Below are 24,448 nucleotides of genomic sequence, written 5' to 3' on the forward strand. Positions count from 1 at the left end.
GTGTGTTGTTCCAAAGTCCATGAAAAACAGTTGTATCTTTGTTGAAATGACAATATTTGCACCAGAAAGGGATTTCTTAAGGCTATGCTTAAAAGATACAATTTGAGTATTTTAGTTTGTTTACTAACAGTCAAAAATGCCTTTAAAGTTAGTGGTATAAATAAAGGAGTCATTATTCCCCCTTTCTATCTATCTCCACAAAACAGCATGAGACAAGGACCAAAGTAGTACCATTTCACAATGACAGAAATCTGTCTGAAACCAACCGTGCTGTGAATTGTGCCTAGCAAAAGCACCTTTTCTGTCTTAATACAACAACAAATGCTTCTGTCATTTAGAAACACCCACTAAGCTTTAAGAGGTCTTTGGAAGTGTCTCTAAATCCTTCCATTATAGGCAGCTCACAAGAAATAAACCAGGATGCAAAGCAGAGAGAAGGAGCACAGTGATCCCTTACGAGACAACTCTGGCCCTGAGTCGCTGCTGCCTTCTCTGCCCCTTTCCTCTAGCCTGGCTGCATGGCCAGCTGTATCCTCATGAAGTACTGCAGCTGCAGAGAAATTAGTTCCTAGAGAACCTGACATTTAACTGTGCTCTCACCTTCTGAGTAATTACTGAGGGACTGTCACAGTTGCTCAGCCAAGCACACGAACAATTGCTTTACTTTTGCAGTGTATTTAAGATGTGCAGGCATTCAGGAAACGGAAGAATGAAATAATTGCATTGTTGCTGTGGAGCAAATACTCAAGCTCCTAATTTTTTTTAAAACTTGGCAGTCTGAATCCACCTATAAAAGAAATTGTATGTAGAGCTCCACATGTCAGTGTTATTTTAATAGCTTCTTTTTTACTGGCCTTGTTTTTATTCCCAGGGGTTCAGATTTCTTCACTTTAGAATACATCTTCGTTTGTTTGTCTCTTCTTTAAATGAATGCTGATATTTTTACACAATCATGTGAGTTTGGAGCCAGAGTTTTGAGAAAGAGACAAATTTCTGATAGAAGCCATGACAACTGGCAAGCCAATGCAGGAAAACACCAACTATTCTCAGGCTATTTTCAATGGATTGATTGTACTATTACGGTGCTGTAGTATGACAGTGTATATATACTCTGCAGTGCATACAATATAGTTTACTAATATTTCAGTGACAACACTGTGTTACAATGCCTTTGTACCCTGTCCCACTATCAGCTAATGTTTTTCAAAAGTCTTTTTCCTTTTCATTACAGCAATGTTTTGCTGGCTGCAATGAAAGAAGAGAAATACTTGCTGAAACCCTTCTGATATAGTCCTACCTGCACACCCTTCAAACACTGAATTTGCCAAAACATGTGACATGAGATATCCTCACTTCAAACAGGAATGAGCTGTGTTCATGATACCAGCGTAACACATTTCCACTGAAGGTGTGAACTTGAACAGCAGGAGGTTTGAGCTTTTCAGTAAGAGTAGACCTTTGCATAGTGTGCTAGTTTGAAGCAGGCTACAATGTTTTGGTGAGAAGAACTAGATTACAGGCTGTGAGAAGAAAACAATGGTGATGTCTGCTTCACTCACAGTCTTGCTGAGAAGTACAGGAACAAGAAATAAAACCATTTGATAAGCACTCTCACTTTTGGCATCACTTTCGCTTGGGCTGCTGGCTGAGCTGCATTTCTCTAACCTCACCCTCCATTTTAGGCTAACCCACTTAGCTTCTTAACCTCTGGCCGAACCTCTACTCTTCCTTGGGACTGGGGTAAGGTTGAGGGGGGTAGGGGGAGGTGAAGGGGTGGTTGGGAGCCCCTCCTGGGGACTCAGGTTTCTGGGAGGGGAGTTGTGTTTCTGTATTACCTTTTTACCTCGACTATTTCTGTATGTAACTGTATATACTGTAAATATCTGCTTGTATATATTGTGCTAGCTGTAAATATAAGCTTAATTCAATTTCCAGAGCCGTCTGAGTCTAGTCTGGGTGATTTCTAAAGTGTGAGGAGGCAGGGAACACCCAAACCATCACACATAGGCAAAGTCTGTCTAGTTGCACAGCTGGGTCTCCACCACCACAGTTTGTCTGATTGGAGACCGAACACCAAATAGGCGATCTTTGGAACAGAGCACATGGAATAATTATTTCACATTAAACATGCCCTGGTAATCTGATTTCAAGTGGTGGAGAGTGGGCTTTGTGTGATTCTGCTCTGTGTTTCAGCCCAGTGTGTAGAAACAAAATACAGAAATAGGGAAAAGATTATCAGGGCAACTCGACATCCAGTTATGAAGAGGATTGCCTTTTGTCTTTCTTTTTGAAGAGGCTGGTTGTTGCCAGAGTAATGATCCAGATCACTGCCTAGCCAATAGTAGCTGGCATGAGTTTCAGGGATTTACAACTGGAAGCAGCCTCTGTTGGAGTAAGCCTGGTAAAAATGCACAACGCGTTTTAATGTAGATACTTTTGGTTTCCTACATTAAAACAGCAGGCAACATAGCCCCATTTGGGACTGATTAGGATTAAAGAAGAACAAAAATACCGTTGAAATACCACAAAATACACCTCTACTTCAGAAAAACAGAAGTCAAGCCTATTGTATATCAACTATCTGTGGGAGACTGTGGTTGAAGAAAACTGATGATTCACTGGAGATGTCCTTACTAATTTTGAAATACAGCATGAGGCAGTTCAAAGCCTTACAATTTCTTTTTGATATGTCTTTTGAGTGAGCTGAGACTGAAAGGTGAGCATGCAAATGTTTAGTCACTGTAGGAAAATGCTACTGGATTTTTGTACAAGTTCTGTTTCTGCTAATCTAGTGTGCAGGTGTTTTGAACAGTAATACAAGAAATTGCTATAACAAATGTGCAGCTAGAATCATATTTATACAATCTGGGAAGTTTTCTGCAGTAAAGCTTTGGCTTAACATAGTAAATGATGCTGTATTTCAGACCACTTGCTACCAAATGCACTGTATAGTGTTTAATGCCACATTAAACCTGTGCGTTTTTCTTCTCCAATGGTGGCCTAAGTAATTGTTAGCAATTTGACTTTGTTACATGCAAGAGTTCAACATGAAGCATATGTAGTTCCAGTGAGATAAATGAGAAATTTATTTAAACCAGCAATACTTAGCCTGTATTAAGCACTCTTTGCTCTCCAGGGAAAAATTTAGATCTTTGCCTGCTGGCAAAATGTTGAGGCTGATAGTGAGGGCTCCTACCATGCATTTCCTCCTATTACAGCCAAAAGAAGAGGTTCTGAAATATGTAGGACACCACAGTAGCTAGCACAGCTCAAACAACTACCTTGTCAAACAGTGGCTATGGCTCACCTGTACTGCCCAGTGCAGAGCTGTTTTGAAGTCTTTGTCCACCAGAGTCAAATCTGCTCCCTTGTGCAGCAGAACCTGAGTGTGCTGGGGCCTGTTGTGGAAAGCAGCCCAGTGGAGTGAAGTCATTCCCTGAAAGCCACAAACCCAGACATGAAATAATCATCACTCACAGGACCCTTCATGCCTCTGTAGATAAGCTTGACAGTTCTGAAAATATTTTGGACTGACCAACTCTTCCCTCTCCCTTTTGATTTGGAATAATTAATAACAACTCTGAATTAGTGGAGTCATAAGGAGGAACCAAGCAATTAGTTTTCTAGAGTTATTATAGACAATGTTTACAAATATAAATGCTCATGTTGTACACGACTGTAGCTTGTTATAAATAATTCACTTTCAGGACCACAATAACTGGAAGATAGTTCCTTACTGCTCAGTCTGGGTCCTAGGAAAAAAGCCTTATTTAGACCAGCGTTTTGACATGACACAACGTGGTGTTTATTTTAGCTCTTATCTTTGATCCAAAATAAGTATGATAACCTAGTATTGAATCTGCACTAATCAGAAAATTAAGAATCTGGCCCTGTGATGTCAACAGAAAAGTCATAATATAAACATCCCAGAGTTAGCGTTTAGGGAGAAAAATAAAACAAATGATTGGCTATCATGCTGCATTTTCGCTCGATCTAAGCTGTGTTCAGTCAGTCTTGGTAGATCAGAGAATGCACAGCCTGTATTTTTACCTTCATCATAGTTATATGGTATTCAAAACTTTCTGTTTAAAGTTACTAATGCAATATGTTTCTTAAATACTGCTGGTGTTGTTCAGACGTGGTAACATTTTGCTTTGGGCAGGTGTTGTTCACTATCTTTTATCAGAGAAAAAAAACAGTTCAAGGGGTCTTGACTTGTTTCCAAAACAATAAAAAGCAAAAAATAAAAAGTGAGAAAGAATGTAAAACTTGATGTGGAACCTCATGAAGCTAATTGACAACAACTCATGTAAAGTATGAGCTGTGAAACATTGATGGAGACAGCTCATCAGTGTATTCATAGTGGAAGTTGTTAACAGTGATTTTCTAACTAAAAGCTTGAATGCCCTAACATTAATTTCTTATCAGGCTTTCTCAAGACCCTAAGTGGCGTAAGTGCAGATGATTATCAAATAGAGCACATAAACAAGAGTAGTTTTGTTTTCCACTTAGGGTTTGAAAAGCTTAATCGTAGCGGGTTTGGTTTTGTAGAACCAGAAATGAAAGTAAAATCTTGCCCCAAGTGAAATTAATGGGAGTTCTCTTAGTGATGCCAGTAGAACAAGGGTTTGACACAAGAAACTTAGGGCTATTGATGGACACTTGGTATCCATGAATACTGTGAAAGGATACCAATACTTCCAGTGATTTCCAGATGGGAAATGTGTCCTCACCCCTAGTCCTGAAAAGCAGGAAAAATCACTGAGAGAGGAGAGGCTACACTGTACCAAGCCAGCTTTCTGCTGTCTGCTCCCAGTCTGATGATATGGACAAAAAATCTCTAACAATTTGACTTTGTGTTTGTTGTGGTAGGCCTGATAGTCCAAAATAGGCTTATACATGTCCTAGCTTGCCAAGACATGTTTTTTTGCTCTCCCTCCTTCTGTTTTGGGGAGAAGCAACCACAGGAAAGAGGACAAAAAACCTGGAGCCACTGAATCTAAGGACTCTGGCCTGCCCAGACTTGTTTTGCTCCTGTGGTAAACAAGGTACACATGTTTGGCTTCTGCCTGCCTTGTGCAAGGCTTATGCTTTTCCCAAATTTGGGTAAAGCAAGCCTATGGCTTCACCTAATATGGTCGGGCTTGGCTAACTGGCATTCTGATTGGCTATTCTGTGTCCAAAGGCCCATTAGTCTTGGTCCATATTGATAAAAGAGTTGATCAGGTAATGCAGCATGCTCTGCCACTGTATTCATGTCTGCTGTTACCTGCTGCTATTGTTCTCTGTTTATGGCAGTGATTTTTCTATTGCTTACCGACTCATTGCATCCTGAATTACCTGGAAACTTGTCTGCCACAAGTTTACCAGGAACAGGCTCTAAATGCCTCCACACAATTGGCCTGCATAGTCAGTGTGACATCCATGCTAAGACTGCACATTGCAAGACATCCTGCCTACACCTGAAAGTCTCCTGCCAAGACGGGAAGTCCTGGATACACAGATCATCTTGAGGACCACATCATAGATTATCTGCCTCCTTTCCCAGCACTCTTTGAAGCCTGGGAAGAATCAAGAGCCTCAGTGGCTGACAAGTAACAGAATCCCCCGAAAGCGTTTGGGTACTGTCTGAAGCTGTAGCTAGCTGCTTAAGTTGGGAAGTAATATTTTGTGAGTAAATATTCAAAGCCTCTTGTAATTCACCATAAGCAGGAAGGAGCTCCTTGAGTTCATCTAGTGGGCAAGTGGTGTATTGACTGCGAGTTCACCCAAGAACTTTCTCTTCTGGTTTAATTAATGTTTATATTTTTTTTTGCAAGTTATTTGTAGAATCATAGAATCATAGAATCAACCAGGTTGGAAGAGACCTCCAAGATCATCGAGTCCAACCTATCACCCAGCCCTATCCAGTCAACCAGACCATGGCACTAAGTGCCTCATCCAGGCTTTTCTTGAAGACCCCCAGGGACGGTGCCTCCACCACCTCCCTGGGCAGCCCATTCCAATGGGAAATCACTCTCTCTGTGAAGAACTTCTTCCTAATATCCAGCCTATACCTACCCTGGTACAACTTGAGACTGTGTCCCCTTGTTCTATTGCTGGTTGCCTGGGAGAAGAGGCCACCCTCCATCTGGCTACAATGCCCCTTCAGGTAGTTGTAGACAGTAATAAGATCTCCCCTGAGCCTCCTCTTCTCCAGGCTAAACAGGCCCAGCTCCCTCAACCTCTCCTCATAGGATTTGTGCTCCAGGCCCCTCACCAGCTTTGTTGCCCCTCTCTGGACATGTTCCAGCACCTCAACATCTTTCCTGAATTGAGGGGCCCAGAACTGGACACAGTACTCAAGGTGTGGCCTTACCAGTGCTGAGTACAGGGGAAGAATAACCTCCCTTGTCCTACTGGTATATTTTATTCTTCTGTATGTTTCCATGACCGTGCAAAGAACCGATTATCATTGAAATCAGTGGTTGGGGGTGTTGAGAATTCTGAATATCAAAATTAATAAACAATATTAATTTTTGAAAGTATCATCTTGCATTAATTAATTACCCCTCCATAACAGTGTGTGCTAATTTGAGCCTAGCTGAGATATTTTGGTGAGAAGAATTAGATTATAGGATGTGAAAAGGAAACAATGGTGATGTCTGCTTCACTCATAGGCTTGGTGATATATAAAAACAAGAACATAAACAGAGATAACACAGTTGTTCTCTCTGGCTCCGGCTACATGCACTTCTCTCTCTAATCTGGTAATCTGTCTGCTTCCTAACTCCCCTGGCTCATCCTCCAAACTCACCTTGAACATAAAGCAAAGTCTAGGGTAAGGTACAGGGGTGGGAAAAAGATGGAAGGGTGGTTGAGAGCGCCTCCTGGAGACTCTGCTTTCTAGGAGGGCTGTTGTGTTTCTGTATTTTTAACTTGTACATTTCTGTATATAACTGTATATATTGTAAATATCTGCTTGTATATTGTGCTAAGCTGTAAATAAATAGCTTCATTCTTCAACTTCCAGATTGGCTGAGTCTAGTCTGGGTGATTTTCTTAATAGTGTGTGTGGGGGTGGGTAACACCCAAACCTTCACACAGTGTTTCAGCTGTGGCAACCAGATGTAGTAACATGAGTGATAGAACTGTGGGTAGAGATCAGATTTCTAGCACGGGGACTCAGCAAAACGAGGTCAGTAGCAGATGCTTAGAGAGAAAAATATAAGAAACAAAGCCTTGTGATATACAGTCACCTAACACTTGTTAACCAGGTTAAAGACTTCCTATGTCATCCAAACATCCACATGGTAACAATGAGTTTTCTGAAAAAATATTTTCTTTAAAACTGCTGCCTGATAATTTCTGTAGCATTCCCATCATTTTACGTGCAAACCCAGTTAATAATAACAACTTTATTTTTCATCTTCACTGTGTAAATTTGACTTGCATTATATCATCCCTCTGATAAAGTTGCCTAACTGCAGGTCCTCTTGTAGTTTGTTCTAACTGCTAGCTTGCTTGCTAAAAGAAGCTTCCTGGGGGTACTGATAGATAGTAGGCTGAAGATGAGCCAGCAGTGTGCCCAGGTGGGCAGGAGAGCCAATGGCATCCTGGCCTGCATCAGGAACAGTGTGGCCAGTAGGACAAGGGACATTATTCTTCCCCTGTACTCAGCACTGGTCAGGCCACACCTTGAGTCCTGTGTCCAGTTCTGGACCCCTCAATTCAAGAGAGATGTTGAGGTGCTGGAACATGTCCAGAGAAGGGCAACAAAGCTGGTGAGGGTCCTGGAACACAAACCCTATGAGGAGAGGCTGAGGGAGCTGGGGGTGTTTAGCCTGGAGAAGAGGAGGCTCAGGGCTGACCTCATTGCTGTCTACAACTACCTGAGGGGACATTGTAGGCAGGTGGGGGTTGGTCTCTTCTCCCAGGCAACCAGCAATAGAACAAGGGGACACAGTATCAAGTTGTGCCGGGGAAAGTATAGGCTGGATGTTAGGAGGAAGTTGTTGCCAGAGAGAGTGATTGGCATTGGAATGGGCTGCCCAGGGAGGTGGTGGAGTCACTGTCCCTTGAGGTCTTCAAGAAAAGCCTGGATGAGGCATTTAGTGCCATGGTCTAGTTGACTGGATGGGGCTGGGAGATGGGTTGAACTGGATGATCTTGGAGGTCTCTTCCAACCTGGTTGATTCTATGATTCTATAACCGCTAACATCATGGTAGTCCTTTTCTGTTTCTTTTCTTGTATTCAGATTTCTTTTGCAGCTGACATTCAAGATGCAAGTGTACCAAGGATTCAGACAGAGGATAATACTGCTTCCCGCTTTGTCCTCTATTTCTTTTTTAGTAATCTGTACATTCCAATGGCTGCCTAACTTGCACCCATGTCATTTATGCATGATGATACCACCCTTAAGTGGCACCTGTAGATAGACTACTGTTCGTGGGAGGAAGCATGAGAGTAATATCAGAACTGTCAAAGCTGAAGATCCAGAAGAATACAATATTGAAGATGAGACTGACCACCAGCCACAAAAAACACAGAGCAGCAGGGGGCATAGAAGCAGAAAAAAAGCAAAACAAAAAAGGGTGTGGGAAATACAGTATGGCATGTTTTGTTTCAAGGCTTATTCAGGGAATGCTTTTTTTTTTTTTCACACTGTCATCTCACAGGATTCATAAGTAAACCCACAGAAAGCTGCTGTTGTGAAAATTATGACACCTGCAGATGTGCTCATGCGTTTGTCAGAGTGTTTTTCTCAAGTGTAAAATGGGAAAACTGAATTGATTTACTTATAACAAATGAACAGATCTATTATCTGCAATCTTCTGTGAGAGTCCACATTTTTCAGGAAATATGAGTACTTAGGGCTTAGTACTGACACTTGGACGTTGCCAAATGACAGTGAGCTGGACTAAAGGTTTGAAATTGCATGTAGTGATGCATTACAGTGAAGCTGTTTTCCATGGTTTCATGCAATTAATCTGTCACGTAACTCTACACCAAGACAAAATGTACATCGGGTTTAGGTTCTTTTAAGTAGGGTCTGCAAATCACCTAGTGGGTAAAGAAGGTTCATGGGAAGTGGTAAAATTAACAACCCTGTGGTGGTTCTGGCACCATGGAGAAAGGATGCCTCCATGAGCAATTGGTAAAGATAAGCATATGAAAAAGTATTCACTGTTCCACTTGTGTCTTGGCTTCTCTATTTGGTTAATATCACATGTGAGAAGTTAAGACTTTCTGTGTAGACACACTCTCTCCGTGTGTCTTTCCTGCAGAGCACGGTTCTTTAAAGATCAGAGAACAGCATATATCTCTCTAGCTCCATGTCTGTTCAGATGAATACCAGCTTTCAATACTTTTTTTTTTTCCTGAGAATAGTGTTTTAATGATGGAAATATTGATAAAGGTGAAGATTTAGACCTATGTTTCACTTGAAAAGAATTAAAAGCAATTAGCGTCTCAACAAGAGAGTTAAGAGAGTGATTCAATGTACCTCATCTGGCACAATATGGGGGTTCTTTATTAGGTGCATCACTCATAGCAGGAAAAAAGACATAATACTTTGCAGAGTTCAGCAAAAGTGTTATAGAAGTTTTGTCTAGTGCGTAGTCTCATAATAAAATTGATGGCACAGTGGACTCTTTCTGAACTCTGTGACTTGTATGCCCCCACAGGCTGGAGTTGTGACTTGTAGCACAAATTCACTCACCTCATTGTCCTGATGATTAATTTCACTAAGATTGGACTGCTGCAGAAGCACATTCAGAAGCCTGTGGAAGAAATTATACAATCAAAACCTGAAAAATTATCATTGGTCTTTGTGAAACAAACAAACAAACAAACAAACAAACATACAATTGCGAGAAAAAAATAAATCAGTGGTGAGGAGTGCTCAAGATCTTAGGTTTGAGCTTTATTGTGCTAGAAAAACAAATAAGACTTTGTGGTTTACTGCAAGAACAGTTTAGTGCTGGAAATTACAAGCATATCTGGACAGGCTGAAGTGCTGGACAAAGGGTAACCGTAGGAAGTTTAGTAAGGACAAGTGCAGTGTCCTATATCTAGGGAGGAACAGGCATCAGTACAGGTTGGGGCTGCCCTGCTGGGAAGCAGCTCTGTGGAGAAAGACCTTGGAGTGCTGGTGAACAGCAAGTTCTGCATGGGCCAGCAATGTGCCCTTGTGGCCAAGAGAGCCAATGGCATCCTGGGGTGCACCAGGAGAAGTGTGCCCAGCAGGGCTAGGGAGGTTTTTCCCCTCTACTCTGCCCTGGTGAGACCGCACCTGGAACATTGTGTCCAGTTTTGGGCTCCCCAGATCAAGGGAGGCAGGGACCTGCTGGAGAGAGTTCAGGAGAGAGCCATGAGGATGACTGGGAGACTTGAGCATCTCCCCTACAAAAAGAGACTGAGAGACCTGGAACTGAGGAGATCTCATCAGAGTATACAGATATCTGAGGGATGGGTGTCACATGGAGGGGGCCCATCTCTTTTTGGTGGTCAGCAGCAGTAAGACAAGGAGCAATGGCTACAAATTGGAGCATATAAGGTTTCATCTCAATATGAGGAGAAGCTTCTTTACAGTGAGGATGAGGTAGCACTGGAATAGGTTGCCCAGAGAGATTGTGGAGACTTCTTTGGAGATATTCAACGGATGCATTCGTGTGTGAACTACCCTAGGTGATCCTGCTTTGGCAGGGCAGTTGGACTTGATGATCTCTGGGGGTCCCTTCCAATCTCTAAAGTTCTGTGATTCTGTGATTCATTAGGAAGAATTCTTCTGATTGCCTGGCAAAATCAGAGCGTGTGCGCAATTTTTGGTAGCTTAGCAATTTGTTTTCTTCTCATTTGATAGCATTTTGAACAAACAGCAATGTAAATGATCAATTTCTAAATGGATTTTTCACTCTCCTTAACTCTTGCATTAATGCAGTGTTGTGTACATGTTTCTGTGCATCTGTGCCTGCATGCATACTACCTATTTACATGCACACTCAAAGCAGTAGTATTTTAAGAGGCCTTAGGGTGTGTTTGGATGATGTGCATGGGTAGACCATGGAACTGAAATGGGTCATCCTGTCACATACTGTGATAAAGCTAAGTAGCTTAGATCCTAACATAGATGTACAGTTCTCATGATTCTAGCAAAAGGAAAGATATATCCTTAGTAGAATGGTAGATAAGATGAGATCATAATGCAAATCTGTGGAGGTGCAGATTTGTTAGAAACCTTCAAAAATAAGGGCATTTAAAAGACATGCTGTTCTGCAAGAAAATTAATAGATGAAGTGTCAAAGAGAGAACTCGGACAAATGTAAAGATAATGCACAGATAAGTATGCACAATCATGCAGCTGAAAAGCCCCAAACCCAGAAACTGCAAGTGGCAACTGGAACAGGAAGCCTCTCATTTTACAATATGAACTTCAAGCCCCATGATAATTTGCTCCAGACAGGCCTTTCATTTTAAACCTGGCATGGCATGATGTCAGCATGATATTGAGTATTCATCAGCAGATTCAGCTCAACCCATGACACTCATACATAGGAAACTGAATGAAGACCTTTTTGGTGTTTTCTATCAGGACAATATTCAACAATATCCACTATATTTTATTTGGATTGAACTGTGCTTGGGGCTGTAGGTTAGATCATATTGAGAATGCTACATGAGAAATTTGTGTTTGTTTTTTTTTTTTAATTACTTTTGTTTGTTTGGTTGGTTTTTTTATCTCACTAATAAACTAAGGTGCCCCTGCCCCTAGCAGGGAGGTTGGATTAGATGATCTCTAACATCTCTTCTAGCCTAGGTCATTCTTTTATGCTACGAATAAACAACTAGATAGCTATCCAAAGGAAAGACATTAGAGGTTGCTTAGTGATGATTTTAGCAATTCAGTGTGAGAAGAGTATCTGTTTGTTACACTATCTCCATGTGCTAGAAATTAAAAAAAAAAAAATTAAAAAATTCTATCTAGAATATCGTAGAATCACAGAATCAACCAGGTTGGAAGAGACCTCCAAGATCATCCAGTCCAACCTAGCACCCAGCCCTAGCCAGTCAACTAGACCATGGCACTAAGTGCCTCATCCAGGCTTTTCTTGAACACCTCCCTGGGGAGCCCATTCCAATGCCAATTGCTCTCTCTGTTGTATAGGGTTAACACTCCAGGGGGAGTAACCCTGAACCTGACCCTAGGGGTCTTGACCCCTCCCCAGGGGTGGGTCACACCACCAGGTGATGGTTAGCCCACTACCCCCCGCTTCCTATCCTATAAAATGAGAGGGACTTCCTGTTCCTCTCTCTCTCGCCCTGCACCACATCTCTCCCTCTGCCTCACTCCATTCCCTGCATACCATGTGGCAGACATGAGGCATACAAAGCCACCATCACACAATGGGTTTTATTTATACATTTTGTATTTTGTTATTTTCCCCTTCCCTATCCTTTGTAAAAATCCCTACATCTGATACCTTTCTAAGTTATTGGTAAACTTTTCCTTTTAACTTCCAAATCAAGTGAGATTGATTTATTCGGGTGTGCTTATCTCTCTCTCTCCCTATATCTAATCCCTTTCTTTGGGAAAGGAGGGGGAAAGGGGGAGGGCACTCTACAAATTCTTATTGGTTCTATCAGATTTATTAGAGTCTCTGGGAATTTAAGTTAGAACCCTAGACATCTGTCAAGAACTTCCTCCTAACATCCAGCCTATACTTCCCCCAACACAACTTGAGACTGTGTCCCCTTGTTCTGTTGCTGCCTGCGCGGGAGAAGAGACCAACCCCCACCTGGCTACAACCTCCCTTCAGGTAGTTGTAGACAGCAAAGAGGTCACCCCTGAGCCTCCTCTTCTCCAAGATAAACACCCTCAGCTCCCTCAGTCTTTCACAGTATCATCAGGGTTGGAAGAGACCTCATAGATCATCAAGTCCAACCCTTTACCACAGAGCTCAAGGCTAGACCATGGCACCAAGTGCCACGTCCAATCCTGCCTTGAACAGCTCCAGGGACGGCGACTCCACCACCTCCCCGGGCAGCCCATTCCAGTGTCCAATGACTCTCTCAGTGAAGAACTTTCTCCTCACCTCAAGCCTAAATCTCCCCTGGTGCAGCCTGAGGCTGTGTCCTGTTGTTCTGGTGCTGGCCACCTGAGAGAAGAGAGCAACCTCCCCCTGGCCACAACCACCCCTCAGGTAGCTGTAGACAGCAATAAGGTCACCCCTGAGCCTCCTCTTCTCCAGGCTAAACAATCCCAGCTCCCTCAGCCTCTCCTCGTAGGGCTGTGCTCAAGGCCTCTCCCCAGCCTCGTCGCCCTTCTCTGGACACGCTCAAGCATCTCAATGTCCCTCCTAAACTGGGGGGCCCAGAACTGAACACAGTACTCAAGATGTGGTCTAACCAGTGCAGAGTACAGGGGCAGAGTGACCTCCCTGCTCCTGCTGGCCACACTGTTCCTGATGCAGGCCAGGATGCCACTGGCTTTCTTGGCCACCTGGGCACACTGCTGGCTCATGTTCAGGTGGGTATCAATCAGCACCCCCAGATCCCTCTCTGTTTGGCTGCTCTCCAGCCACTCCGACCCCAGCCTGTATCTCTGCATGGGGTTGCTGTGGCCAAAGTGCAGCACCAGCACTTGGAGCTGTTGAATGCCATCCCCTTGGACTCTGCCCATCTGTCCAGGTGGTCAAGGTCCTGCTGCAGAGCCCTTCTGCCCTCCAACCCAGCCAACTCTGGACCCAGCTTGGTGTCATCTGCAAACTTGCTGATGACTGACTCGATGCCCTCATCCAGATCATCTATGAAGATGTTAAAGAGGATTGGGCCCAGCACTGATCCCTGAGGGACACTGCTAGTGACCGTCCACCAGCTGGATGTGGCACCATTCACCCTCTCCTCATAGGGTTTGTGTTCCAGGCCCCTCACCAGCTTCTCTGGACATGTTCCAGCACCTCAACATCTCTCTTGAATTGAGGAGTCCAGAACTGGACACAGGACTCAAGGTGTGGCCTGACCAGTGCTGAGTACAGGGGCAGAATAACCTCCCTTGTCCTACTGGCCACACTGTTTCTGATGCAGGCCAGGATGCCATTGGCTCTCTTGGCCACCTGGGCACACTGCTGGCTCATCTTCAGCCTACTGTCTATCAGTACCCCCAGGTCCCTTTCTGCCTGGCTGCTCTCCAGCCACTCTGTCCCCAGCCTGGAGTGCTGCTTGGGGTTGTTGTGGCCAAAGTGCAGAACCCTGCACTTGGCCTTGTTAAATCTCATCCCATTGGCCTCTGCCCACCCATCCAGCCTGTCCAGGTCCCTCTGCAGGGCTCTCCTGCCCTCCAACAGATCCACAGCTGCTCCTAGCTTGGTGTCATCTGCAAACTTACTGATGCTGGACTCAATCCCCTCACCCAGATCATCAATAAAGATATTGAACAGGACTGGGCCCAGCACTGATCCCTGGGGAACACCACTAGTGACAGCTGCCAACTGGATGTGGCACCTTGAAAGAGTGCGGACTCAGGAGATCCCAGTGCTTTTCTTGGTCTTCAAACCCACTTGGGTATGGCTAGAAATACTTGTAGGAAAGGGGCTTTACACCTCCTTTTGTGAATCACACACAGTGAATGGCATAATGGGATCATACTACAGTACCTCAAATAAGCATGATTCTTTAGGATTACTGTGATTGGTGCAAATTTGAAAAATGGAAGAGACATTTTGTAGTCATTTGGCACAATGACTCAGAATCTCGGAAATTACAAAAGCTGCTCTGGGTAAAAATGGACTAGTGAACAAAAAGAAAGTGAGATAGCTGGAATATGCTTGTAAAACACATTTGTCATATTATTCTATAGTTTGATACATGGTTCTGCAGTTTAATCCCACATCTAATCCATGAAAGAAGGGTATGTTAAGAAACTCTCATTATTTGAGTATAAAGCCTCTGTCAACAACAAATTTTGGCTCGCTTACATCCTCAGACCATTATGGCAACATAAGTGCTGCCAGTCAAATATGTAGATATTTGGCTATGCAGATGAGATTTCTCTTGATTTCTACTCTGAAAGGCAGATCATGAAGCCTATGGATTCTCTTTTCACCTTTTCTCTTAGGCTCTGTGGAATGCACTGAAGGACATACGCAAATTATCAAGTCAAGACATAAATCTGCTGATCTCTGTCTTTCCATGTGATCCCTGTACTACCTCGAGCACATGGAGTTCTAGCAGTGGGCTACCAGCTTTCACACTTCATTGTAAAACCATTTAATAGCTGCTCAGTGCATATGCCCTTTTGCAACAACACGGGCTGCAGGAGGCTGGTAATGACTGCGATGGAAAAGCCTCTCCCTGTGCTTTCTGGGCTTGTTTTCTGGGCATGCAGGAAACCCATTGAGAAGAGAGAGGAAAAATAATTGAGCAACTAGTAAAATCTTAGGCAGAGCAAAGGTCTGCCCATACCCATGGAGAATGTGAAAAACATTCAGGGAACCCTGTGTGCTACTGGTAGAGTAGATTACTGTTCTCTTTCAAGTAGCAACATGTGCAGTGTTGTTCAAACACTGTCTTCTTTCTGCAGAGGATCTGTTTAATGATACTGACCTGTACCTTGGTAGAAATCACAAACTATTCACTCCAACTGATGCATGAAACACAACAATAAAATGAAAAATTAAGAAAACTGTCGAAAAAAGGCTAGAGAGATCAGCAGAAACACAGAGAGTTCTGGGCTGATTTGCAGTGATGGCAGCAGCAAGATTATGAACTGCATGCACCAAATGTTTTATTACCTGTCTCTAATGTCTTCCTATCCTTCCAGACATAATTTGCTTAGTAGAATTTTTAAAGTGAATTTGGTCAGATGCACAAATCAAACTTTGTTACAATTTCCTATTAGCACAGTCTGGAATAGGACAAAGAAAATCTTTCTCAAGATGTCTTGTAAAGACACTCTGTACTTGTTATTCTATGTTTAATAAAACCAGTTGAAAATAGAATCATAGAATAGAATCAACCAGGTTGGAAGAGACTTCCAAGATCATCCAGTCCAACCTAGCACCCAGACCTATCCAATCAACTAGACCATGGCACTAAATGCCTCATTCAGGCTTTTCTACAACACCTCCAGGGAAAGAAACTCCATCACCTCCCTGGGCAGCCCATTCCAATGCCAATCACTCTCGCTGCCAAGAACTTCCTCCTAACATCCAGCCTAGACCTCCCCCGGCACAACTTGAGACTCAATCCCCTTGTTCTGTTGGTCGTTGTCTGGGAGAAGAGACCAACCCCCCACCTGGGTATAGCCTTCCTTCAAGTAGTTGTAGACAGCAAAGAGGTCATCCCTGAACCTCCTCTTCTCCAGGCTAAACACCCCCAGCTCCCTCAGCCTCTCCTCATAGGGTTTCTGTTCCAGACCTCTCAGCAGCTTTGTTGCCCTTCTCTGGACACTTTCCAGTACCTCAACATCTCTCTTGAATTGAGGAGCCCAGAACTGGACCCAGATGTGGCCTGACCAGTGTTGAGTACAGGAGAAGAATAACCTCCCCTGCCAGTGTGTCCTGGCACACTGCTGGCTCATCTTCAGCCTACTATCCACCAGTACCCTCAGGTCCCTTTCTGCCTGGCTGCTCTCCACTCACTCTGCCCCAGCCTGGAGTGCTGCTTGGGGTTGTTGTGGCCAAAGTGCAGAACCCTGCCCTTGGCCTTGTTAAATCTCATCCCATTGGCCTCTGCCCACTCATCCAGCCTGTCCAGGTCCCTCTGCAGGGCTCTCCTGCTTTCCAACAGATCCACAGCTGCTCCTAGCTTGGTGTCATCTGCAAACTTACTGATGCTGGACTCAATCCCCTCATCCAGATCATCAATAAAGATGTTGAACAGGACTGGGTCCAGCACTGATCCCTGGGGAACACCACTAGTGACAGCTGCCAACTGGATGTGGCACCATTCACCACCACTCTCTGGGCCTGGCCTTCCAGCCAGTTCTTGACCCAGCACAGAGTGAATCTGTCCAAGCCATGAACTGCCAGCTTGGCCAGGAGCGTGTTATGGCAGTGTCAAAGGCTTTGCTGAGTTGCAGGTAGACTACATCCACAGCCTGCTCCACATTCACCAGGCAGGTAACCTGATCATAAAAGGAGATCAGGTTGGTCAGGCAGGACCTGCCCTTCCTAAACCCATGCTGGCTGGGCCTGATCCCTTGGCCATCCTGTTGGTGCTTTTTGATGGCACTCAAAATGACCTGTTCCATCACCTTGCCTGGCACTGAGGTCCAGCTGACAGGCCTGTAGTTTCCTAGTTCCTCCTCAGCCTGTCCATGAAATATTTGCTTGTTTTCAGAGAGATAGTCATGTTTAATTTTTTTCTAATATATGGTCTGCTACCTGGAATGCAGAGAAAGAACTTCGTGTAATAATTCTTGTGGGGAAGTGGCAGAAAGGTAATTGGTTAGGGGAATCCCGGGGTGGCAACCACTATTGTGTTTATTATCATTTTTAGTCTACTGCTGTGATGATCCTGAAACAGGCTCTCAGCTTACTTGGCCATGTACTACACAAGTGTTCTACAGTGCTTTCCTCTCCACTCTACTGCCTTCATGATAACCACTAAACAAAGGAGTAAGTCAGACGTGTAAGAGTCACAGCTAACCTTCCTGACTTGGGCTCTGCTTTGGGCTGTGTAGCTTGTGTTGATGACTGCTGGTTGAGATTAGTCCAGCAAATGTTGGATCCTAGGACATACCTCACGTCAGGCTCTGCGGTGGCAGCGTGTAGTGGCAGCCTCCCATTTTTGTCAGGTATGTTTTGCTTAGCACCGTTTCTGAGCAAGCTGACACAGCCTTCCAGCCAGCCCTAAAAAAGAAATCAAGGCATGTCAAAGAAGGAAGTGGAAAGTATCAGGTCAGATCTTCACTTGGTTATTCTGGCATCCATCTGTGACTATATCTGTTTCTACAGGCAGCAAAACTGGCCTTTTGTTTCCCAATAGAGGCTTCACAGAATCAGTCAGGGTTGGAAGAGACCGCAAGGATCATCTAGTTAGGTTTCTCAGCACTGAGAACAGTTCCTCTTCTTTTCCAAGTCTTTCAAGACTCAAACTAGCTTCATTTCTATCATGACGTGTTTTCTTTACCCTGTTTTTTCTGCAGTTCTGGTAAGTACCAATTGAGTAAACAGTGATTTAAAACATACTAATTCCTTTATCACTAGTAGATTCCACACATACTCCTGCATGTGGATTTAATTATGCTATGTCAAACAGAAACAGGAGCAAGTAATCTCCTTTCCTTTTTTGAGGTTTTAGCAGGAATGGCAGATCAATAGTAAAAAGTCTTACACTGTGGATTTACAAACATTGTTGCCTGAATTTGTATTAGTGACAGTGTTAGACTGAAAACAACACCGAAACAGATGGGATGAATCAGTTCTTAGACTAAACCCACCTATTGATCCCTTCAGCAAAAAAAGCAAGTAAACAGTCTGGTTGTGACTGCATCAATCTTTCGGTGTTTACTTAAGTCCCAGGGAACTCAAGCGCATGTCTAAACTCCTTTTGTTCATATCTCTGCCAGCCCTTCCCTTCTGTATGAGCTTCACTCAATCAGCATTACCGACATGTAAAGGGAAAAGGTGCAGAATGATGCAGTCAGTACACCCCCGATGCGCTCCCCAATAAAAGCACAAGACAATTGAATTCTGCATATGATGTGGCTGTGGAGCTCTGCTGAATTCGGTTGTTTGGACACATATCACAACCAAATGCCCTCTAGACTTCTGATTATATCCATCAAGGAAATAGAAATGGAAACTTTGAGGCCTGGTGCTTTAAATCTTTTCCAGTAATTTCTTTTTTAGCAAAGCATATTTTTTCCCCTTTGGGAAAGGAGGAAGGAAAAAAGGAGCATGACACTAATTGTGGGATTTTCTGAAAGTAGCTGGCAGAGGAAGTGTCTATTCTCAAGTAAGTGGAGCACACTCCTTGCAATGCATGATGCTTCCTGGTTTGATGTTTTCTACACTTATTTTCTGACCAAATATTGCATAGCTGAGCAGAGGCACTGTTTTTCTCCTGAATTCACAGGAAAAAAATCTAGATGCAAGGGATATGATTTAATTAAGCTGCCATTTTAATCTGTTTCAATGAACTGGCAGTCATCCAATCACAACTTGTACTATGCAGCATGGCTGAACATTTCTTCCTCCTTTATGTTCAGCTAATAATAACAGAAGCCCTCGGTCAAGCCCTCTGCACAGCTAATTTGGTTCTCATCCTTCCTGTGAGTCCTGAATTCCCTCCAGCGAGGAGCAGAAGACTAAGGAAAATAGTACTCTCCTTGTTTGCTTCAGATGGAGAGCTCTACATCTCCATTCTCATATTTCTCAATAGAATATCTGCCCCTGCTGTCACTTACATATGGGTTGATTGGGGGATTGGGTTTCTTATGCTCTGAGTATCTGCACTGGCACTTGCAGTACTTTGGACTTGAGTTTTTAACTTGACTACTTGAGGTTTAGCACTATAGTGAAAAAAAAAACCTAAAGTCATGTCTTCCATGGTGTACAAGGGAAAAAAAACTGTTGAGAATTTGAGACAGGAATTCTCTCTCTGCAGCATACAAATTTGATGCTGACAGTGGGATGGGAGGAGTTAATCTGCATATTAATATGAATTTTCCATTGCACAAAAAGATGGGGCTTTCTTGAAACCGTAGAGGAGACCTTGGATCTAGTAAGATCCCCGTATCATGCACGGAATTTGCAACCTAGAAGAGAATGGGTACTCTGAGAGGAGTTCCAATCCTTTTCTAACAATTCTTGCTTCCAGCTTTGTATTATAGTAAAATTTACAATTTCTCTGTTGTCTGGAACCAAATGTTTTGTGCTTTCTCCCTTCCAGCCCTTTCTTCTTTCCATAGCATAAACATTAATCTTACATGGTCTGCTCTTTTACTCCATTCACTCCATCTATCTTTCCATCCTCCCCTAAGTCTTTCCCAAGTCTTTGTACCAGATAAGTTGCCAGAGATAAGCTGGTTCGCCCACAAGTGTCTTGAGTGTTAATATTGGCTCCCATCTTCAGCAGAAGCTTCACTGTATCAACCTGGCGTCCTGATACAGCATGCATCAAAGGTGTGCTACCTGGGGAAGAAAGTTGAATGTTCTAGAATTTTTGTTGTGCCAAAGCCATAAAATAGAGGTATTTTCTTATGTGTTCGTGCTAGTACCGGCAAATTTACAAATCCTTTCTCTGATAACTGTCCAACAACTGCACTTGGCTTTTTGTAGTCAGGAAGCAACTGCTATGCCAGTTACTGACCGCTGACTTTAAAAAGTGCATGACTTCATTAGCAAAAGCCTTGCCTCATTAACTCTCCTTCTGGAGGGAAAAGTGTTTTTCTCTTGACAAGCTCTCAATGTGAACTGTTTTCATACACCATTTTGGAGGCTAACACTCTTCAGGAGGACTAGTAGCCAGATGGCACTAGAATAATTTTCTCAAACCCCAGCTTCATTCTGTCTCTATTTTCAAAAGATTCGTGAAATCAAGCCCTGCCCCGTGCAAAGGTATAGGTGATGAGTTGATGTAGACAACAACTTGTTTTAAAGACTGAATTTGCCCTGGAATATTTTCTTTCCTGTTCTCATGAGAACTTTTCTCTTAAATATTCTGCAAACAACTTCTGTGCGTTTTCCACATTCAAACTTAGTATTCAAATTTAATAAATAAGCTGATATGATACATCTTCATTGCTTCCTCTTCCCTCCATTCTCTTAACTGCTGAATAACAGCAAGAGATTTTTCCAGAGAATCTGACAAAGCAATTTAAAATTACTAAGGTGGGAAAAAGCATTAATAGTAGAAACTGTGAGACTAGTGGAAACTTCAGACACAATTGAAGAATAATAATTCTTGCGGGATTCAATGAGCTTGCTGAGCAAAAGCATTCTACTTCACCTGAGATTACTCAATCTCTGCTGTACTTACAGGATGTAAGCCACGTGTTTTGTCTTCTGAGACTGGTCTTTAATTACATTTGCCTGTATAACCCAGGAAAAAAGTTTGTTCTGGATCTGAAATACTTCTATTTGGTGATAAGACTATCTCAACCCTCTGTCTTTCATAACAAGTTGCCCTGTTACGAAAGGTCTGGACTGACCATTTTGGCCTAAGTAATAATTTTCCCTACTGACCAATAGATGTTTTGAAGGTAATGGTTAGGATGTCTAGCTGAAAGTGTAGGAAAAGTCGGTAAGTTGGTAAATGGTGGTAAAGATTGAAATAGATAGTGTTCATATGGCCCCTTTGAAAGGAGCTGCAATAAAAAAACCCACCACTTTTGAATAAAAAAAGTGTTTCTTAAGAAGCTTCCAGAGATCTGTGGCTCTAATTCAATTGGGAAATACATGCATATAAACCCCAGCCAATGGAGAGTACTTTATAATAACATTAAATAGTAACCTGAACACAAAATGAAAAGGAGCACTGTCTCACAGACACAGCAGATATATTTAGATCATTGCACATTGTACAGCCAGGCCTCTGGCAAACAATTACATGGCAAAATCACTCATATTTAGTTCTTAAGTGCAAAAGACTGGAACTCTCTACTCTAAAAATGGGAAGAATATATAGCATTTGGCTTTAATAAAAAGAAATTATTTCTCCTTCTCTGAAATGTCGACAATTTCTCAGCATCTCCCTAAAGAAGATAAATTAGATTGATGATAAAGTACTGCCTACTTATAGCAAAAAAAAGTTACTTGTATCCATATAAAAAAATCCTACAGTTACAAGGGGAAAGAAGGATAAAACCCGAGTATTTCCAGTGTGTGTTCCAAAGAACAACTTGAATTTCCCGTATTCTGCTACTAAATATAATTTACTGAGCAGAAAAATGAGCACAAAAATTGGAAAATTTAACTGCAAGTTGTAGTGGCTGATACCCTGAGAACAAGCTCAGCCTTCATTTACCCTCGCCGTCGCAGCACTCCAGGATGGAAGGATCTTCTCGAATCACTGCAGTTAGTGTGTTCACATCGCCATTAGCTGCTGCTTGGTAGACTATAGTCAAGTCAATCTCCTCTGCTGCATCACCTTCAGGGGAGGAATATGTTTGTGAGTAAATGGAGAGCAAATACAAAGAAACTAACAGTGAAAATAATGACACTTATTTCACAGAGTTTTTATGACTGTATAACTCAAAGTGGAACAAAGTGCATTTCAAACGCACCGCAGTTATTGTCAGTCATCTGAAACTTGTGTTTCATTTTAACTTCTCCCAAAACCATCAGACATAAACAATGAGAGGGGCACAAGAAATCTTCTGGAAAGCTTTCACCTATAATAAGAAATCATTAATGTAACATGACTTGAGAAACAGTGAAAAAGTAACTGAACTAGCTCATTATATTGCTGGCTACACTTTCATGAGATAAGATGAAATGAGGACACCATTGTTTTCAGCTGAGAAGGCTGTGGCCCTTCACTTCCTTTCCCTGTGATGATCAGTGATGTTCTCTTCTCAGGAAAGCGAACTTCTGGCAGCAATGGTTTGTGTTAATTTTGTTTATTCCTGCGAGCAGGAAAAGTGGTCTGTTGCTTGGAACCTGGAAGAGGTTTATTTTGTTTGACAGTTACAGCAAGAGTATTATTTAAAGCAGATGCCTTGCAGGACCTGTATCTGAACACTCATCAGATTTTTGTTTCTAGACAAATAAATGTGATGATTCTCTCATTGCCTCTTTGCTTGTAACTTCCTTCCAGACTGGTCAGCCCACCGACCACACACCTACACCTCCCTTGGCTTCAAGTGAATTATTAACCCATTAACTCCAGAAATCAAAAGAGTTGATTTTTTTTGGATGCAGAGTCAAATTTGATGTAATAGTAGAATGCTTTAGATATGTATTATTGTCAGCCAGAGTCTCAGCTTTAATTTGAAAAAGTTTCTGGTCTCTATTAACTTAAATGAAGTACAGCTGCAGTGAGCTGTGCTGTTCACTGTGGCTGAGAGTCACAGCTAGAAGCTGTAATATTTGCCCAACCACTGTGCTACCTTGTTAGCAGTAGAAAATAAAACTGACCCCTGAAACATGCTGGAGAGCTGATCAAAGGAAAGATGCCTTAACTGACTCATCCTTACTGTGCTCTCTTCTGGAGATAGCAAAACTATTTAAGCTGCACAGAAAAAAAGGGAGATGGTTTAAAGAGAATTTGAGAAGTTAGTAAAATATCTTCCTCGTAATCAAAGAATATTTTTTATTAACATATTGATAAAAAAATATATTTTAAGTACTATTAGATATATGTTTGAGAGCTAAAAAGACCTCTAAAGATACTTTTAATGTATTAGCCACACTGTTCACCTTGTGATCAGACATTGTCACAGCTGAACCCAAGCTGTGGGGCTGTAGCCCAGTGTATTTCCTCACATGTAACCTTCTCTCCAAGGGATGCAATCATCACTCCCGACTTCAAAACTTGGCTGCCATGGAAACGCAATCAGCACTTAGGTTAGTCTGTCAAAGCTGAAGCTCTGGTTGTAGGCTTGGGGAAAAATAGAGGGTGATGAACATACTCATCAATGACCTGGGTGCAGGAACAGTGTACTTTCAGCAAGTGTGCTGATACAGATTAGGAGGAGTGGCCGACACACCAGAAGGCTGTGCTGCAATTAAGCAAGACTTGGACAGGCTGGAGAGTTGAGCAGAGGTGAATCTCATAAGGTTCAACAAGTGCAAGTGTAGAATCCTGCACCTAGGGAGAAATAACCCCATCCAGCAGTATGGGTTAGGGGTTGACCTGCTGGGAAGCAGCTTTGTGGAAGGCCCTGGAAGTGCTGGTGGACAGCAAGTTCACCATGAGGCAGTAACATGCCCTTGAGACCAAGAAGGCCAACAGTATTCTGGGCACATTGAGGAGAATGCAGTCATAGATTGAGAGAGGTTCTTCTCCCCCCTGTACTCTGCCCTGGTGAGGCTGTACCTAGAGTATTGTGTACAGCTCTGGGTTCCTCAGCTCAAGAAGGACAGGGAACTACTGGAGGGAGTTCAATGGAGGACCACAAGAATGATTAGGAGGCGGAAGCTGAAAGGAGAGGCTTAAAGACATGAGTCTTTTTAGTGTGAAAAAGAGAAGGGATCTTATAAATTCACATAGATATCTGAAGCGTAGAGGTCATGAGGATGGGATTGGGCTCTTTTCAGTGGTGGCTGGTGATAGGACAAGAGACAATGCATACAAACTAGAAGAGAGAAGGTTTAAATTGAACTTAAGGAAAAACTTCTACTTAGAGGATGACAGAGCAGTGGAACAGATTACCCACAGAAATTGTGGTCTCCTTCTCTGGAAACCTAAAAAAGCCACTTGGATACTTTCCTATGCAACTTGATCTAGGTACAAGTGCATTAATGGGGGGGTTGGAGTAGATGATCTCCAAAGGTCCCTTCCAATCCCTGTCTTTCTATG

At 42.8% G+C, this 24,448-nt stretch overlaps 1 protein-coding gene across 1 annotated transcript in view; it reads right to left on the reverse strand.

Moving 5' to 3' along the window:
- ANKRD55 (ankyrin repeat domain 55) overlaps positions 1–24,448 on the reverse strand; it is a 71,952-nt gene that overhangs the window by 41,438 nt on the left and 6,066 nt on the right. The window contains exons 2-6 of the mRNA XM_064176674.1: positions 21,953–22,075; positions 19,988–20,118; positions 17,723–17,832; positions 9,702–9,762; positions 3,308–3,436 (exon numbers count right to left, since the gene is read on the reverse strand). Of these exons, the coding sequence (XP_064032744.1) occupies positions 3,308–3,436; positions 9,702–9,762; positions 17,723–17,832; positions 19,988–20,118; positions 21,953–22,075 (554 nt within the window). The remainder of the gene's footprint in view (positions 1–3,307; positions 3,437–9,701; positions 9,763–17,722; positions 17,833–19,987; positions 20,119–21,952; positions 22,076–24,448) is intronic.

The sequence above is a fragment of the Pogoniulus pusillus genome, chromosome Z (genome assembly GCF_015220805.1).
Source record: "Pogoniulus pusillus isolate bPogPus1 chromosome Z, bPogPus1.pri, whole genome shotgun sequence".
NCBI classification, from domain to species: domain Eukaryota; kingdom Metazoa; phylum Chordata; class Aves; order Piciformes; family Lybiidae; genus Pogoniulus; species Pogoniulus pusillus.